Source organism: Lithobates pipiens, unplaced genomic scaffold (assembly GCF_037356315.1).
Source record: "Lithobates pipiens isolate NorthernLeopardFrog02 unplaced genomic scaffold, aLitPip1_a1.2 Scaffold_19, whole genome shotgun sequence".
Lineage (NCBI taxonomy): Eukaryota > Metazoa > Chordata > Amphibia > Anura > Ranidae > Lithobates > Lithobates pipiens.
In genome coordinates, this window is record NW_027507764.1 from 376269685 (window position 1) to 376290168 (window position 20484).

The 20484-nt window shown below is 42.3% G+C and overlaps 1 protein-coding gene across 7 annotated transcripts in view; it reads right to left on the reverse strand.

Moving 5' to 3' along the window:
- The window catches only part of NFATC1 (nuclear factor of activated T cells 1), a 284252-nt gene that overhangs the window by 80276 nt on the left and 183492 nt on the right, over positions 1–20484 (reverse strand). For 4 of the 7 annotated variants that reach the window (XM_077492327.1, XM_077492325.1, XM_077492328.1 and 1 more), the window contains one exon: positions 920–1606. The exons of 1 other annotated variant lie outside the window; for it this stretch is intronic. In XM_077492327.1, the coding sequence (XP_077348453.1) occupies positions 920–1606 (687 nt within the window). The remainder of the gene's footprint in view (positions 1–919; positions 1607–20484) is intronic. 2 more of the 7 variants (XM_077492330.1, XM_077492329.1) reach the window with 1 other exon arrangement.

Sequence of the window (20484 nt, forward strand, 5' to 3'; positions counted from 1 at the left end):
TCCCTAATCAGATCAGTGGTACACATATATAATCCCAGTCAGAAGAAGACATCCAACAAGAGCCTAGTAAATGAGAGTTGAATACTTTCTTCCAACGTCTGTATAAACGAATGCAGAGTGGCCCTAATCTCCAGCGCCTTTTTATTTCTCCACTGAAAGACAGAGTGTGCTGAAGAAGTAGCCTGAATTGTAGCCACAAACTTTTATATACTCGGTCTGGCTCTCTCATGTCTTTAAGGATGGACTGCTGAGCAAATATAAATTTGAAATACGCACCCCCCTTCCTTCCTCGAGGTTTCAAATGCAATGTTCCAATCCTAAAAAATAAATCTTTGGATATTACCATCCCCTAGATAAATTATCTTTGTATCCTTATAGATAAATGCAAAATACTGATATCTATACATTTCCATGTATTCCATAAAAGAAAGGTAATTCTTTCAATGACCAATATAATGAAACTTTCACTATTGATATATTACTGATTTTGTAAAATACAGTGGCTAATGTAGTCAGTTCACATTGATGTGACATATATTTACTGCTAGAGGGATTTGCAGTGTACAGCTAGACGGTGCATTGCTAGACATTTTATTGTACTTCCACTCAGACTTATCAAATCACCTGCATGAGCTAAGAGCATATGGTTGCAATTACTTTTGTGTAGAAATTGGTGGTTAAGCTACCTCTGTGGTTACGAAAGGCACTTAATGCTTAAAATACACAGTATGAGAAATGCTACATTAGGAACATTTTCAATTCCCTTTTCTTATTTTTATTAATTCAAAATGGACATATTTCTGCACCAGTTCTTAGTGCTGTTAATTTATGATGGCTCCTGAAAGCATCTGGTTAATAAAGAACTTACTGATACAGCAATATAGTGGAATGAATGCCTCAACAGCTATGGAACACTTACCATCATCCAAGTACAACTGATCCAGTTCCTCAGGCTCACACTTGATGGTTACAGGAATAGGGGCCAAATTATGATTATTGTCCTCATGCAACTCTGGCAGTGACAGAGGTTGAGTGGTTGGAGATTCATTTCTCTGAACCTTCTGCTGTTGGTGCTGCGGTTGGCCCATTACTGATGAATGAGTTGGACTGCAGGGCTGCAAATAGGATGGCTCTTGGGTAATAGACGGAACTGGAGAAGAGGGACTGTTGGGATAGACTGTTTGTTGATAACCAAGGGGACAGCTACTGCTCTGATGGAGACTCACCTGCGGCTGCAGCATGATGTGGGATGACTGATCGGGTGAACTTGGGTGCACAACTATAGACCGTGGCACTTCCTGTATGGTGGGAACGCCTCCAGTGGGCTGCTGAAGTCCTAGCTGAGAGTGGCCAGTATTCGAGATGCATTTGTTGTACGGTGAAGATGATAGGTCATGGAGTTTGTGGCTTGAATTGGAAGATGTCATCACAGTGTTTCTTTGGTGACAAGATGTGAAGCCAGACACAAGGCACGAACCAGGATCAGATGGCATCAAAATCTGTTGGCTGTAGTATGGCTTTGAGAGTTGAGTTAATCCCTGGTTCACTGGGCCACAAGTTTGAGCTGACTCATAGTCATCAGTGGGCTCTGTTTTTATAATTGGAACTGTTAGGAGAGAAGAAAAAATTAAATAAACATGAGTTGCATTTCGGTAAGATCAAGTTGGCTTGTGGCTAGGATACCCCTTGCAAAACAAACAACGTCTTGAATAAGACTCTGTGTGTCTTTTGCCTCGTTCTCCCACCCAATAAAAAAAAAAAAGTATGAGTCATCAGCATAAGAAAGTCACAGCTGGTTCTAATATTCAAAAGAACTATTTTCTTTGGAATCTCCTCCAGTACTAATGTGCTATAAAAGTCTATTTGCAAATAGCCATGTTGCTGAAGAAGCTTTGGACCCAAGGGCTCCATGGATTTGTAATAATCAAAGCAAAAAATTTTACTTGGATGTATTATTGCCTTTGCTGCTGCTACCGATGAACAGTTTGATAAATGTGTTTAGTAAAATCATTGTCAGACTAAACAGATTCAAACAAATCAAGCGAGACAAACACAAGCAAAAGTAGTTGTGGTTGATGATGTCACTGGCAACTCAACTGATTATGTAAGTGACTTGCACTGCTGCATGTGTTTAGATTAACTGTTTTCCAGCTACTGAAGATTAAGCTGCCTACACCAACGTATTTTCTTTAGTCTATTCTACCTTATTACCAGATTTTAATCCCAAATATACAATACTTATCTTACTACATTCAATAGTTGAACCCCATGCTACTTTGCAAACAGCGAAACAAACTGTGATGCAGTTTAGCAGCAATGGGGAAATTATACCACATAACCAAAAGGCATATTAAAGATGTGAACTTTAATATATGGAGAATGATCCAGCAGTTGATCCCTATAATATGCACCTTAGTTTCCTGCAATAAATAAACAAAGAATTTCTTTAAAAGGAGAAGTACAGCCAAAGCTCGTTTGGCTTTACTTCCCCTGTGGATCACAGGAGTGCAGTCTGTTCTGTACTCTTGTGACCTGTTTTCAGCAGACAGCAGGCTGAAGCCCGCAGTTGACTGACATCACAGAGATGGTCCAGGCTGGGGAAAGATCATAACCATATGGTCAGGATCCACCCAGCTGCCTGGACTGGCACCTGGCTCAGCCTCTCAGTGAGCTACTATGAGGCTGAGTCAGCTACTCCCACCCTCTCCACAGTCCAGCGATCCAGTGAGTGTGGGGGGAGGGGGGCAGAGCAAAGAGGCGGTGATTGACAATCACCAGCTCTCTGCTCATGGAGCACTGAGAACTGAGCGATCAGCAATGTTTGATCACTCAGTTCACAGTCTTAGAGCTGGTGGGGGACAGATTCCCCCCCAAAAAACTTCTCTTTTAATAGCAGTGTCTTAGTAGCCACAAAGGTTGAGGGCCTTTGTAATTAGGATCCACTGATAGTATATAATGACAAGCCTTTTGTCACAGTGAGTTCAAGAATTTTTTATTTATTTTTTCTTATCTGCAAAATCTCTTTTTTTGGAGTACAGGATAGTATTCTGAAACACTGGGTTATACTGCCGCCTTCGGGAGACTATCAACGCAAAGCTGTAAGGATAGCCCAGTATAGCCTCTCCTTACCCCTGCATGTCTCAGTTTGGTATTAAGCAATGATAGGAGAAGATCATAAGAGCAGAGTGGAGAGACCTGTGCCCCATAATGTACTCCAAGAAACAGATTTTACAGGTAAGACAAAAACCCTATAGGACAGAAGATAGCTTTCTGAACTCTGGGATATCAAAAAAAGACTTGCTAATATATGGGTAACAGCAAACAAAAGACTAAAAGGCCAACAAGGAATAAACTGATAAGTTAACAAGTGTAGCTCAAAAGTGCCTACAATGTCAATGCACCAGTGAGCTTTGACCGGAAAAGGGGAAGCCTTGCCTCTGAGATCATACCTTTGAATGATGAGATGATGAATCCACCTAGCAATAGTGGAACAAGAAGCAGACAGTCCCCTGTGAGAAATTGCATAGAATCAGACTGATGAAAGGTAGTTATAGCCTGATAAAAACTTCAACAGTGCACACTACATCCAGACAATAGAAGGAAAACTCCTTAGAATGCTTAGGAGCATGGCAAGGAGACAGTAGAACATTGTCCTGGTTAAGTTGAAAGGAAGAAACCACCTTGAGAAGAAAAGAGGTCCCCGGGCCTCAAAATCTTATCCTACAGGAAAAGGTTTTGCTACATGTTAAGGCTGTTAAGTCAGAAACAAACCTTGCAGAGACGATGGTGACAAGAAAGACAACCTTGTGAGTTAAGGTAGACAGGGGAATATCCCTGATAGGTTCTAATGGTGACTTTTGAATAACCAAGAACAGGAATGAGATCACACAGGGAACATGCAGGGGACACAATGTGAGCAACACCCTACACAAGTGAGTGAGAAACAAAATTTGATGAGGTAGGGCTGAAATGTAACCCTTGGTGGTACTCAAAACCAGATGTTGATCAAGACCACACTGGAGAAAAGACAGGATCTGTCCCACGCAATAGTTCCTCGGATGGAAATTTCTAGTCTTGCACCATGGGAAACATCTTCTTAGCCTTTAAGAGCATACAGATATCTAAACCAGGTAGGCCCCATAACCTCAGTCCTGGGCTTCAAGAGCCAAGGCCTTAAAGCCAGAGACCAAGAAGCAGGGTGGTACACCGGTCCTTGGGATAGAAGGTCCCAATGATTTGTGAGGGCCAAAGGAGCATCCTGCCAGGAGTCTAATGAGATATGAGTGCCATGGCTGCCTGGGCCAGTTTGGTGGAATGTTTTCCAGATCAACCCTGCAAAGAAAAAAAAAAAGACTGAACTGATCCTACAAAGTCACACCAGGGCATTCACCATGAAAGACACGAACATGTCTTACTTCCCAAGCGAAAATTGGATATGATTCTCTTCCAGCCCCAAGACTTCTAATTTTTCACTGATGGCTGATCTAAACCTCCACCGTGTTACTGTCTGACTAAATCCTGGTAAGACGACTGTGGAGTTGATAGGTCCAGTGTTGAAGAGACAACCAAATAGCTCTAAACTCTAGAACACTGACTGCGAGACAAGCCTCTTCCAGTGCAAGTCCCTTGCATAGGCAGAGCATTAAGGTCTCCTCTCTAGCATGACAATCTAACATCCGTCATGAAAACCTAATAAACCATCAACAGGAAGGATTTCCTAATTTTCAGCATCAGGCTCCTTATCCACCATGGCAAAACAAGCCTGGTTTTAGGGGTCAGGCAAAGGTAACGGTCCAGGGACTGAGATTGCCTGCTTACGCTGATAGAATGTTGAGTTACAATGGTCTGGAATGATATTGGGCATATGGTACTGACTCGAAGAAGGTCACCATCAAGCCCAGAACCCTCATGCAAAAGTTTAGGTTGGTTCCAAGCATGAGTCTAGAGAAAGGGAAGGGACACAGTTTGGTAATGTGTGCCCACAGCAAAACACAGGTAGCATTGATGGGCTGGGAAAATAGGGATGAGTAAGCATCCTTGATATCCACAAAGCCCAGAAATCCTCTGGGGTGGAGGGAAGCCATGACCAACTACGTAGATTCCAAACAGAATTGTTGAACCTGAGGAAATCTGTTGCAAATCTTTAGATAAAGTATGAGGTGGATGCCTCCATTCGATTTGAGTTTGGTGAACAGGTTGGAATCAAACTCTAGGAACCTTCTCTCCCTTGGGATAGGATCTATTTCAGTGCAGTGTGGAGGTCCGTCAGTATTTGCATAAACTTTGACAAGTTTACCAACATAAGAGGGGCAGAGGAAGGGACTGAAATCCTAGTTAATAGCCCCAAGAGATGTTCTGGACCCAAGCATTGAAATGTTCTGGGAAAGAGGGCTGTAAAGGCCAATAGATATCCCTCCACATTTGATTCATCTCATTGTAAGGAGAGCTTACTTTCAGATCTGGAGGACTTGGAGGAACTAGGTTCAAGGCTCAACTTTGGAAACCTAAAAGAAACGAAAGGAATTCTTTTTACTTTCATAAGAGCCTTGGTCACTTGAGTTTTTGCGTTCTGTTTCTGGGCAAAAGGGAACTCCCCTCGTTGCAATTCATTCATTTATGTATGGGGGTCCTCGAACACTGGGCTGTCCTTACAGCTTTGCTTTGTGCAGTTTGAGCTCTGTTTGCAAAGCAGCTGACCAGAGATCATACTATTTTTATACTGTTCTGTTATCTAATTCTAATGGTCACAGTGGGGTTGATTTACTAAAAATGGAGAGTGCAATATCTGGTACAGCTCTGCATAGAAATCAATCAGCTTTCAGGTTCATCATCAAAGCCTACTTGAACAAGCTGAAATTAGAAGCCGATTTGCTACCATGCACAGCTGCACCTGATTTTGCACTCTCCAGTTTTAGTAAGTCACCCAGTGTGTCTGCAGATGAGGGTCATGGCTCTAGAGTGAGGAATGAGCCATTTCAGGTTATTCTCAGGTCAATGAATTCTTCAAATCACTGAAAGTGTTCTGGGTTGCTAACACAGGCTTCCCCTAAATTCTCTGCGCAAAATTATACCCTTTCAGTACTTATGTACTTTGGTATGTTACACAAGAGTGGTGGATCCTGTAGTTACAGAAGCTATGCAGAAGTTTTCAAGCCTATTGCTGGCAGAAAAACATATGACTGCCTTACCAGCTTTATTCCAGCAAAGCGGCATAAACACCAGTGAGCAAATGGCCTAGAAATTGCTTACAGACTGCTAGGAATTCAATTTCTGTATTAAACGTAAAAGTAATTTAGCTGTATATTCTTCTACAGAATGGTTGACCATCTCTACAGATTGATTAAAACTATAACTCCAGTCATATTAACACTTTCTTTGTCTTTGGCAAGTCATCCAAAATATTAACCTTCTCTAAGCTGTCATAGGCTATAATGGACTTTGTGCGTCACTTTGGAGACCTTACAAAAGTGACCACCCAGTGCATTTGCTCCTTCCCATCCTGACATTCTCAGGTCAGAGACAAATTTAATAAGCATTCATTCACCCCTGAGAATGTACCCTGAAAGAGGCAGTCCCACTGAAAGCAATGGGAGGCTCCTGGCTCCTGCAACTATTCACAGGCACTCGTATGTAAGCTGTCATGCAGTGATCATATGCAAGTGCTCGGTCCTGAAAGCACGCAGTATGCATCAAGGGCCGATAACTTGCATGTGATTGCTGCAGGAAACATTACATGCAAGCGGCAGCGGTTAGCTGCTTTCAATGGGGGCTGTCTCTCACAGCCAATTGTGGAAACTCCCACTCGGCTTCTTGCATCTATTAGAAGGCAGGATGCATCGGCAAGTGTGAATGAACCCTTAAGCCGGCCCTATATGTATCAGCAAGGACTGGCCAAATTTTGATTCATGTATAAGAATCTTGGTTGTACACGAGTTGATCTACCAATTGGCTTGTGAACAACCTGCCTATTGGGGTTTTCCCTAAGGATTAGGTCCTATTGTTATGTATTCTACTTATTTAGTTTCATGGAAAAGTGTTTTGTGTTTTGCTATCTATTTTACATAAAAAATAATGATAAAGGTTGCTTCCACAGAGCTCTACCTGCTGGCTGCATGTGGTACATTTATAAAATTCTTATATAATATTTCTAATTTGTTTGAAAATGCCTAAAAATACATAAAAGATATTGTTTAAAATAAAAAAAATAAAAAAAAAAGAAACAAAATATATAAAATACTTTAAATTCAATATAAGGTGGATATATTAAAATGACCAATCCCTAAGGTTATTAGTTAAGCTAACCTTTTCAAATTTTCCTTTTCATGTGAAGCCTTATCCATATGCACAGTAAATCATGAAAGCATACGTTCAGATGTGCAAAATAGTTTAGTGTTGAGACTGTAAAAAATGTATTCCCTTTTGAGAGTAAGGGTGGATGTCAGTAGTTGTTACACTTCTTCCTTCACTGTTTCCATGGCTGTAATTATAGGCCTGAAATATATGTTACAGGAAGGTCAGACTAATGTGAAATGTCAGAGTTGCAAGGCAGTGTTGACTGAGTCTGTACTCAACTTTCATGGTTAAAGAAAGACATTTCTCTAGTGACCTTCTTATGTCACACATAAACATGTCTATGTTGTTAGTCAATCAGTTGAATTGTAATGCAGACCTATCATTGTACATTATGCAGATATTAGAACACAGTCCAGCAGTAAAGTTACAATTTATTGTAATGAGCTGGCTTCAAATAACCTAATGAACCAAAAATCTGTCTGTGTTACTAGGTGGAAGTTTATGGCCATCTACTTTTTGCGGACAATTTACTAAATGTTGGGAGCATGTAAAGTGATTATAAAGTCTTGTTTATTTTTGTTTAAAAATAACAAACTTACCTGCTCTATGCAGTAGTTTTGCACAGAGCAGCCCACGTCCTCCTCTTCTTTGGTCCCTTACCGGCAACTAATGGCTCCTCCCTCCTGTTGAGTGCAAGCAGCTTGCTATGGGGGCACCCAAGCCACAGCTCTGTGTGTCCATTCAGGAACAGAGCCGCAGTCCAGCCCCGACCCCTCTCTCTCTTGATTGGCTAACTGACTTTGATTGACAGCAGCGGGAGCCAATGATACCACTGCCGTGTCTCAGCCAATCAGGAGGTTGAGTCCCAGACGGCTGAGGCACTTGTGCACATCGCTGGATAGAGATTGTTATGGGGGCTGCTGCACACAGAATTTTTTTTATCTTAATGCTTAGAATGAATTAAGATAAAAAACCTTCTGACTTTACAACCACTTTAAATACGAGTGGGGAAAGATATACAGTAGAACCTCATGAAAGTGTGGGGCCTCACCTCCTGGACTTCCAATTGACAGGATTTCTAATGACAGGAAGACATAACACTTTACTGAGATATAACACTGCATGCTTCTTCAAATATACATTAACCCAACCACTAAAGCCTCATAAACCATAACATGTCATTTCAAAAGCCATTTTCAATATTTTTAAATCTGCAGCTTTCATTAAAATTATATAAATGACCTTGCTATTAAGGCCTCATGCACACTGGACATTTTTACAACTGATTCTAGGGGTGTCTGGCATCTTTTTTCCCCTGCCTCTAAACACCCCTCCGTGTTATGTGTCCATGCACACATAGGCTTTTAGCAGCATTTAGTAGCAGAAGCTTTTAGAGGCAGAAAAAAACCCACTGCCAGTGCGTTCAGGAGCAGCAGAGTTTGGGCAGAAAAAATGCTTGACGCTACTAAAGGCTGCCAAATGCACCCAAACGCTGGTGCTTAAGCATTAATTCATTTCAATGGACAGAATAAAGTATTTATTCAAGCCAATCAAATGAATTACTGCCCAAGAGGTTGACACCTATAAAAGCTTTTAGACACTTTTACATGCGTCAGCCATTTTTTGGCAAAAACGCTGCAGGTTTCTAGGAGAGTTAAAAAAAAATCCTGTGTGCATGAGGCCTAAGAGCCCATTCACACAGGGGCAACTCCTGATCCGACTTCAGGTCGCCCCTAGTCGCCTCAGGTCGCCTCAGGTCGGACAACATTTAAAAAGCAATGTAAGTGAATGAGAGCCGTCTTAATGCACACTACTGAAGTCGCTCCGACTTCAGAAAAGGTTCCTGTACTACTTCTATCCGACTTGTAGGCGACTGGTACCCATTGATTTCAATGGAGATCGCCTCCAAGTCGGATCTCCGTTTATACGGAGGTGACTTTGACAGAATTATCAGCTCTCAAGAGGGAACTCCATGGCAAATTTCTGAAAAAAATTTGGCGTGGGTTCCCCCTCCGAGAGCATACCAGGCCCTTAGGTCTGGTATGGATTCCAAGGGGAACCCCCTACGCCGAAAAAACGGCGTGGGGGTCCCCCCCAGATCCACACCAGACCCTTATCCGAGCACGCTACCCGGCCGGCCAGGAAAGGGGGTGGGGACCAGCGGGCGGCCCCCCCCCCTCCTGAGCCGTACCAGGCCACGTGCCCTCAACATGGGGGGGTGCCTTGGGGGAGGGGGGGCGTGCGGCCCCCCCACCCCAAAGCACCTTGTCCCCATGTCGATGAGGACAAGGGCCTCTTCCCGACAACCCTGGCCGTTGGTTGTCGGGGTCTGCGGGCGGGGGGCTTATCGGAATCCGGGAGCCCCCTTTAATAAGGGGGCCCCCGGATACCGGCCCCCCACCCTATGTGAATGAGTATGGGGTACAATGTACCCCTACCCATTCACCTGTGGAAAAAAAGTACAAAAAAAAACACAACACAGGGAAAAAATATTTTATTGCACAGCTCCGGGGGTCTTCCGTCTTCGGGGGTCTTCTCGCCAGACTCCTCCGCTATCTTCTTGTAGCTCTTTTACTAGCGGAGGAGTCCGGCTTTCTTCCTCCCCGCCGCCGGCCTCTTCTCCCGACTTCGGGGGTCTTGTCCCCCTCTTCGGTTCTTCTGCCGGGCCACCGCGCCTTCTTATAGCTCTTTTACAGTCTTCTGTCGTCGCCGCCGCCGCCGCCGCCTTCCGTTCTTCTTCTCCAGGAGATGTTGACACGACGCTCTCTCCGGCCGGAATGCCATAGCCGCCCTGCGCTGCCACTTATATAGGGACAATGGGGCGGTGTCACATGGGTTGATGTCACATGGGTTGGTCACATGGGTTGATGTCACATGGTGACCCCGCCCCCTTACCATGTGACATCAACCCATGTGACATCAACCCATGTGACATCAACCCATGTGACACCGCCCCATTGTCCCTATATAAGTGGCAGCGCAGGGCGGCTCTGGCATTCCGGCCGGAGAGAGCGTCGTGTCAACATCTCCTGGAGAAGAAGAAGAAGAAGAACGGAAGGCGGCGGCGACGACAGAAGACCGGGCCACCACCTGCAAAAGAGCTATAAGAAGGCGCGGTGGCCCGGCAGAAGAACCGAAGAGGGGGACAAGACCCCCGAAGTCGGGAGAAGAGGCCGGCGGCGGGGAGGAAGAAAGCCGGACTCCTCCGCTAGTAAAAGAGCTACAAGAAGATAGCGGAGGAGTCCGGCGAGAAGACCCCCGAAGACGGAAGACCCCCGGAGCTGTGCAATAAAATATTTTTTCCCTGTGTTGTGTTTTTTTTTTGTACTTTTTTTCCACAGGTGAATGGGTAGGGGTACATTGTACCCCATACTCATTCACATAGGGTGGGGGGCCGGTATCCGGGGGCCCCCTTATTAAAGGGGGCTCCCGGATTCCGATAAGCCCCCCGCCCGCAGACCCCGACAACCAACGGCCAGGGTTGTCGGGAAGAGGCCCTTGTCCTCATCGACATGGGGACAAGGTGCTTTGGGGTGGGGGGGCCGCACGCCCCCCCTCCCCCAAGGCACCCCCCCATGTTGAGGGCACGCGGCCTGGTACGGCTCAGGAGGGGGGGGGGCCGCCCGCTCGTCCCCACCCCCTTTCCTGGCCGGCCGGGTAGCGTGCTCGGATAAGGGTCTGGTGTGGATCTGGGGGGGACCCCCACGCCGTTTTTTCGGCGTAGGGGGTTCCCCTTGGAATCCATACCAGACCTAAGGGCCTGGTATGCTCTCGGAGGGGGAACCCACGCCAAAATCTTTTTCAGAAATTTGCCGTGGAGTTCCCCCTTGAGCTCATTCTCTGCTTGGCCTCGGCAAAAGTCGCCTGGCCTGGGGCGACTTGTAAGTCGTCCCAAGTCGGGCTTGAAGTCATCACAAGTCGTTTTGAAGTCGTCCCAAGTCGCGCTGTGATCTTAACTCAAGTCGTGTCCAAGTTGCCTGACTCAAGTCGCCTACAAGTCGTGTTGCCCCCTGTGTGAATGGGCTTTTAGGGCCGGTTCACACTGCGACGCGAGGCGAGGCGACACGGCTCGCCTCGCCTCGCTCCCGCAAGTCGCCCCCATTCAGTAGTATGGAACCGTTCTGAGAGGAGCGACTCGAGTCGCTCCGACTCAGAAAAAAGGTTCCTGTACTACTTCGGGGCGACTTCGGGGGCGACTTGCATTGACTTCTATGCAGAAGTCCTCTGCAAGTCGCCGCTGAGCTCCCCGCAAGTCGCGGCGAGGTAAGTCGGAGACGCCTCGCCGCGGCTCGCTGTGTGAACCGGCCCTAAAGGTCCTGGTTAAGGCACTTCCTGTTACACAGTGACAACACTCTGTTCCTATTTCCTAGTCGTGATCGATCTTGCATTGTCACATTTTCATATGGAAACAAGTGTCATTTTCAACACACAATGCACTGGCATAGTCCACTGCCTATTACAGTCTACAAATTAAGAAAAGCCATGCAGCAATCTCTGAAGTGCATGCATGTAGATATGAAGTGGAACTAGGATTCAGCAAATCAGCTGTACTGAAAAGCCACAATGCATTAAAATGAGAAGATAACTAGAAGCATTTTATTAGAAACAAATGGGAGGTGTTCATTGTACACAGTGCTTTAACCAATAGTCATTCAGTTAGAGTTTACATCTATTTCAAGGGAGCTAGACTTCAAAACACACATGCAATGTCTTGTGACTTTTTAAAAATGTAATTAAGTGACTTGAAGTACCAAAGGAAAAACTGCACTCCTCCAAGCTCCTTAAACAGCCTCTAGGGAAGTCCATTGCTCCAGGTGCAGATCACAAGTGCTCATCTAGCTCAATACATATAACAAAATCATAGAACAAGGATGAGATCCCAATAGTAAATTTATTGTGTATAGCCGGCTGTTGACACAGTCCCCGCCCTTAGGCCACTCCCCTAAGGGCGGGGACTGTGCCAGCAGCCGGCTATACACAATAAACTTACCAGTGTGCAGCCTCATTATTTGAAGTGCCATTTTTCCAGGAAAGCCCTTTTCCTAATGTCTTGTGTCTGTTACAGACAGTTGTTCTGCTGCAACATATGAGAGGAATATGCAAATTGATAATAGTTAGCAACATTAGCATGTTTGTCATTCTTGCTTGTAATAATAATAACTCATTAGTTAAAAATAAGACAATCAGTTCAACTGATACATATGCTGTACAATGCTAGTATCCATTATGCCAAAGCTGTAAAACCCAGTGCTAGGTCTTTTTGCAATACTGCATAGCAAGAGTATAAAATTATCACTTTTTGCAGTTGCAGGGGCTCTTGAAGTATGCACTGGGCCCAGTGAAAAATGTTCATAGTTTTCTTGTTGAGATTGTGGAACTGTGAAAATGCATATAGAATGTTCTATTTGTGTGTGTGAATGCACTTGTGAATGTTCTATTTCTGCAAACCATTTCATGGACATATAGTAGTGACACGGGTTGATCTACTAAAATCTGGTGCAGCTCTGCATAGGAACCAATCAGCTTTCAGGAATTTTGTCAAAATGTAATTGAACAAACTGAAGTTAGAAGCTGATTGGCTACCAATGCAGACCTGCACCCAATTTTTCACTCTTCAGTATTAGTAAATCAATCCAGTGTGTCATTGTCCCTCATAGAAAAAGATGAACACATGAACTAGTTGCAAGGTGTAAGTGTCAAGAAACAAGAAAAAAACTTTTTAAAGTTGGTCAGATCAACTATCACCTTTTTCATTGGGCTACTGTTGTTTTAATTAGACAGCTACAATTCTATGCTAAAAATAAAGATTATTTCATTTTTGGTAGTACAAAAATGAAGCACGTATGACCACATACTTTTTTTAGCAGACCCAAATGCACAGTCCATGAATGCTTACAGCCTAGACTAGTATTAGTATGGGCTTTGTCTGAAAGGAAAGAGCATATTTATTTGCCCTCAAATGCCATATTGAATGAGTTTTCAGCCTGGTTTATACACAGCCATGGATGATGAATCCTGGATTGAGCTGGGTAGTTAGCTACAGAGGGGATAAGCTTCATAGGAGAAAGCTCTGGCTCCAAAAGCTTTAGGTGTGATTCTGAACTGCCAGTTTATTTATGCCTGCTGATTACTGTAGGCATGCGACTGCAAACGATCTTTCAAGTGGTTGAAGCCTGAGCTATATAGAAATTTAAAAGCCAATGGGCCAGTCTTGAAAGAAATATACCAGTTAATGAAGAAACAGTGGAGCTACTAAAGAACTAATGCTATAAGAGCATGTACAAGGTGGTTAGTTAATATTACCTATGGTATGCAGCAGAGATCTTTTTCTGGGAAGCCTATGCAGAAAGTACATAAAGTATTTGGAATTCAGTTGTGATGGACTAAAAATTTGAGTTGGCAATAATGTTCTACTGTATAGTGTGTTTATATTTGAATGTTCCATAGGTGGAAATATAATGATTTTAAAACACCCGATGTACAATTTCTAAAATAGTCAAAAGTTTTGGGTGGTATCTTCATAGTGGATTTAAGTAGACAACGATTCTCCTTCCTTGCAATCCTGTCTTTCACAGCATGGCTGCATTTTTGGTTGGTGTAGCAATCTCTAGAATGGGACTAAGATTTATATAAAGTCATGCTGCATTTCTAAAAGCTCGATAATTAAGCTAAGTTACATATTAGCTGTTTTGTTGCTTATAGACCTTAAATTAAAATAATTAATAATTGAATTTTCTTGGTGGTAAATATGTGCAAGAATGAATCCTGTGCATAGGGATATTTATTTTAACTTTGTTCAATCACTTCATACAGCTGCCGTTTGATGACCACTGTACATTTATTTGCGTTTTCAGGTAATATTAATAACGTCAACTTATCTGGGCTCATATAGTAAGTGGGGTGGGCTGCGAATAAGTATTCATTTTATGTAGCACAAATATTTCAAGACGGTTCCTTTGCAAAGTAGTGATTCGCAAAAGGACAGCTTTGTACTGGATAAGAGGTTACTGCTTTCAAAGTGACTGATCCAAATAGATCTTTTCTTTGTAAAGCACTACACACTATGCAAGTGCTATAAAAAGAATGAAAACAGAAATATTTTAAATTAATTTAAATACATTTCCACACGTTGCAATTTGTCCAGTTTAATCGATTTAAATTTGAAAATGCTGGTTAACCAACCAAAAATGTAGCAAGCACACATATCTTTCTAATGCCCCGTACACACGAGCAGAATGTCCGAAAGAAAAAGTCTGACAGGAGATTTTCATCGTATATTTCAACCGTGCGTATGCCCCATCGGACTTTTTATATCGAGAATTCTTAGGCCGCGTACACACGCACGGACTGTTGGCCCAACTTTGTCCGTCCAACAGTTTGAGCGAACAGTCCGCTCAAACTTAGCATGGACGGACATGGCCACACACGACGGACGAACAGTTTGCTGAAACCGTGCGCGATGACGTGAACGGCACGTACGACGGGACGAAAAATACGACGTCCTATACACTGCAATGCAACCTTCCGATGTGGAAATCCTTTCTGAGCATGCGCGAGACTTAGTTGGCCGAACAAGCCTACACACGAGCGAACAGTCCGCTGAAACCTTGTTTCAGCGGACAGTTTTTCGGAATTTCCGTAAGACCTTGTTCGGCCAACTGTCCGCTGAAACTGTCCGCTGAAGCCCCACACACGAGCGGACTGTCCGCCCAAACACTGTTCAGCGGACAAGGTTGGGCGAACAGTCCGCGCGTGTGTACGCGGCCTAATAGACCTAGAAAGAGAACATGTTCTAAATATTTCCGATGGAACCAATTCCTAACGGGAAAACCACTCGTCTGTATACTGTTCCACCATACCAAAAACGACACATGCTCTGAAGCAAGTACGAGATGGAAGCTATTGGCTACTGGCTATTGAACTTCCTTTTTCTAGTTCCGTTATATGTGTTGTATGTCACCGCGTTCTTGGCGGTCGGAATTTGGTGTGATTGTGACAATTCAGTGACAATTTCAGCGGAATTCCGTAGAAAAAAACTTCAGAGTTTATTCCGACGGGAAAACCGGTCGTGTGTACAGGGAATCACTCATACTAACTAGCACATCAAATGTAAAAAGTATGGTGTGAACAAGCCCTTACAGCAACCCTAATTAGTCAGAGCAGAGAGAGAGAGACACACACTACCCAGTTGGTTTGCTGGAGCTAAGGATCCTCCCTTTCCCCTACACCACTGCACTCAAGCCTGGGGATAAGGGGCTCAGGCTTCGAGCGCTGCATTGTGGGAAGGCAGAGGAGAGAATTAGGTTTGTCTTCTCATTTAATACTAGATTTTTTTCTGGTTCCCTCAAGCCAACAGGGCAACAGGTGAGCACCTTGTACTTTACTCTTAAAGTGAAAGTCAATGCAAAAAACTAAAATCCCTGCATCTATAGACACTTCGATCTAGCACTAACCTATTTAGCCCTGTAAAGAAAAATAAGTATACATACCTTTTTTGAAGGTGCTGCGACCCGATCCAACCGGATCCCATGCTGAGCTGTCAGCCGTGGCTTTACTGTGGAGGCTGGTGCAGAGGACACAGATGACAACAGAAGCCCCATAGTAAGTCTATGGGTGACATCACTTCCCATTAATTTCACAGCCATTGTCGGCGGTGTCCTCTGCAGAGCTTCCACCACTGGAGATCGGGTCGGATTGGGTTCAAAATAGGTATGTATACTAATTTTTTCTTTACAGGGTTAGATAGGTTAGTGTTAGATCAGTGATGTCTATAGAGGTAGAGATTTTAGTTTTTTGCATGGACTTCCACTTTAATGCTTAGATAAATTGGAAAATATCAGTAATCAGAACAAAGGCTGGTTGTGAAATAGGTCTCAAAGAGACATTTACAATTGATAGTAGTGAACTTAGGGCCATTAGTGCTCATGTATTTTTCTTTTTCTGCTTTTAATGTCAGTCCTTAGCAATTAATGCCTTCACCAATTTATCATTGTGAAGAATAGAATTTCTAGTGAGATGTAGATGGAGAGTATAGCTATGATCTATTGTTTGAAAATATGTGTTATAGATTGGGTGAAACTGTGGAGCAGAAAAAGGTAGTGGCAACCACGTTGGCACTTTTCCTGCCCTTGAAATCCCAAGCCTGACATCGGTGGATCATTTATATGAAATCTATAGGGTTTTTCTTTTGAACACTTTTCATAGGCCCGTGTGATTCAATTAATTTAAATAATCAAACCACATAAATACTTTAAGTAAAAGCATCACAACAATAACTAAGCACGCATAACCACTGAAAAGATAAAATTGTTTCAATATAATAGGTAATAACTGATGACCTGATCTGTTTCACAAAAAAACCTCATGAAAAGCCACAAGTTCTGAAGCAAACTGTGTTCCTTTCAATGGCATTTTTCAGAATGGAATGAAATACATTCAAACCAGTGATATCTCACTACAAACCGAAAGACTACTGCTGCAAACTCCACAGATGTTACCATTACTACGGAATGCTCTAGTTAGCAGATTGATACATTGATGGACAGACAGGAAGCCTCATTATCATAGAAAAAACTATTCTACTCAAGTGAAACTTACTGTTTTACACAGAACACAATTTTTGCATTACCTTTTACACTGCACAAGGAAGAACAGAGGCCATATAGAAATATTTCTGCTGGACTTGCTTATGTATAACTTCTGGAACCTCAAGCACTCTTCTTAAAACCATGGTTTTATTATGAAGCCCAGTGCAAAATGGAAACACAATTATGAAGTGGTTATCATAGCAAGGATTACGACCATGTTGCCAGAGAAGCCATGTTACTTGAGGCCACTTAAAGGTGGAAGGGAGATCACCAGTGAGGCCATGTTACCATGTAGACGTCTGTATAATATGAGTTCATGTTATCAGTGAGCCATACTACAGAAGTACAATTCTTCCAAATGGACCCTTTTACAAATGGGTCATGTTACCCCAGAAGCTATGGCAAGGGGTGTTCTAAAACTTTAGAAAGAGCTCTCAACGAAGGACACCAACACCCAGTAATTTTCTTTCTACATAGTTTTCCTCCTCGATGTAGCAGTTAGTGTATGGTGTTGGTGCTCCTTGCCAACACAAAAAAAGCAAACAAAAGAATACACATGCACATGTTGAAGGTCCAACTGGGCAGAGCTGTTAAAAAAATGATCACTGTGTAGCTGAATATCTGGCCAAAACACATCACAACACATCACAACACAGGAACGTATTCAAAATTAAGAGTAACTTGCAAAAAATTACATCAAATACATGTCTGTAATTATTTATGATGTCATAGTAAGGGGGAAGTAAAATAAAGAAAACATCTAAATGTGTATGCTTTTATAAACCACTAATCAAATGCACCCACTGGCATACAAATAGAATGTTCTATGTAATCCTTATTTATTTTTAAAAAGCAGGTATGTCTAAGCAATTCCAATAGGAGTGTGCTATGAAAAAGGATGACTATTAAAAATTGCAGGGGACAGCCAGTGCAGGAAGGCGGTTCTATTGATCTAAGTAAACAACAATACAATGACAGACCCATGGTTGTAAATCCACAATACAGCTTGTGTGCTCACAAATTAGCAGTACTGCATTATAAACCATCTGGGCCTAACCACATCCACTCACAGTAACATGGTTAGCTAAGTAGTGTGGTCAGTCAGAGTTAGGCTAATTCAAATGATGATAAAGGTTATAAACTTTCTATTTAGTTGAAAACAACAGATAAATAACAATATGTGGAATAAAAAGCAATTATACTTCAACACATACTTCTGTATATAATGTTAAAAGTTCGGTTGCATAAATGTTAGTTACTGTATAGTTAAAATAGAGAAGTAACTTAGTTTATTGTATGTTAAAAAATGCATAAAATCACTATTTCTAGCTCGTGTAAAATACTGTATATATCATCTCTGCTGTATATCATAGAAACTGCAAATCTGCATTTTCTACAGGTTTTTATCAAGCAATGACAAAATATTAGTTTTCTGTAATAAAAAGAATTTGAGCTTAAAAGAGAACAAAATTTACAATGCCCCATGTTTATAGCCCTAGGCTCTCGGTTGCAGACATGTGATTCTACAGGTATGACCCATTTAATGTCCTAATTTTAAGAACACTTACACTACATAAAACAGTATGGATTACCTGGCCTAAAACGGTTTATCTCAAGATTTTGAAAACCACATCTACATCCTGCTATAGGATTTCAGTTTTTTATTTAATTACAAGTCAAAATGGAGACATCATCATATCAGGTGTCTCAATTTCTGTCAGTCTTGATTAATAATATGTTCTCAAAAGAGACCATGTATTGATTTAAAGTCTGCTATAAGATCGCTTGTTATGTGCATATACTTCTAAAAGTAATTATAGGGAGCATATTTACATTGAAAGATGTAATTTATAAAATGACAAAATAATGTAGTTAAAATAGAATTGTATAAATAATTTTAGACGTATACGTATGTAGTGGTAAAGGAACAGGGTTTGTAGTGGTTCCATCTACTACTTTACTTCCTGCATTTTTTTTGTTCTGACATTCTGTACAACTGGTTGCCAACCCCAGTGAAAATCACAGTCTAGGATCTTTACCATAACCATACAACCTTACATACAAAGCAAAGATAGGGTATCATAAAAGACAGCATATAGAAGCGGAGTCTGGAAGGTCTTCCCATTTAGTATGGCAGAAAGTCCATCCCAGTTTTTTTTTTAGATGGCAGCAAGAGACTTTGGAATAAGGAATTAGATATAAGCATGAATGGGGACATTAAGGTGTGTGAATTTAAAGAAGTATGAAGTTGCCACGTGAAAAGAGGCACATGTGTAAGGTGTGACAGAGGAAACCAGACTGGTATGATCTCTATAAGAGAAACCAATGTTTGCTTGTTGTGTGGGTACTCAAGCAGCTCTCTTGGGTAGGGTGCTCAGAGGAGAAGACTCCCTGCGGGTACCATTTTAATGGTAGGTGGTCTAGCTAGAAAAACTTATGTGGGTCAGAGGTCATTACAGAGGTAGGTAGGACTAACATGTCCAGCTTCTAGCAGAACCATGAGTGAACCATATAGAGACTACTGTTCCCATATGGACTAAAGTATGAATATAATGTTATTATCTTCAAAGATGAGCACTTAATCATGGCCTGCTGAGGTTAAACCCTATGTTATGGTTTGGCATAAAAGACGGCCAATGCCCTTCACTTGATGTCAGTATGTATACATCACAAAACTGCCTCCTCTAATTAATACTAGCAGTATGCCAGTGTCATTCACTCCATACTTGCATAAAACTTTTTCTATGGCTGCCTCTTCTCTCAGCAACAGGTATTTGTATTGGTTGGTTATAAAGTACATGTGAACATTGGATCACCTGACCTGGTTTAGGTTGGTAGTAAGCCAATCCAGTCTTCAGCAAATTTTACCATAATAACTGATGGCCATTTATTACAAACCATTTATTCTAGACATGCATTCTAAAATGTAGGCAACATGAAATTCTTTAGTTAGTCTTTAGTTTTTTTACATAAAATGAAGAACCATCAAGATGGCCCAATAAATAAGCTTTTTACTGCAAACTTGCTGTAAGTAGCATCTGAGACAATGGCCCTGGACCGAAACAACTCCTCCAACACTTCAGAGTACACTTGTAACAAGTATGGGTTTATTTAACTAACTGGCAAGCTGTAGTTCAGGTATTGCAAGGTGCCTGCTCTTTTTCTTGCTAATGCTGCTCTGGATTTGCAATTGCAAAACCTTAGTGCATATGGGGCCATAGACTTGACTACTACTTGGGAGCAGGTGAAAGCATGTTCAGCCACGTACAAGTTTCAACTTTCAGACAGTCATAATTTACATAGGAATTTCAGGGATCTCCAGTGGCAGGGGACTACTGGCGAGGTAATAGTCACTCAGGCTGGAATTTAGTTAAATAAGCCCTTACCTAGTAGAGGCTTAACTAGAAATACTGTCTTATCACCTAACCTGCACTTGGATACCAATTACAAAATTCAGTCACCCATAATGGCACACTCACACACACACACACACAAAAATGTTACCTAACCTACAGTTTGTAGGTCAAACCTGATTGCTGTAATTTTGTTAGTGGTTACAGCTCAAGCGATATCTTTTAGACAATGACCTTTCTCTGCACAAAAG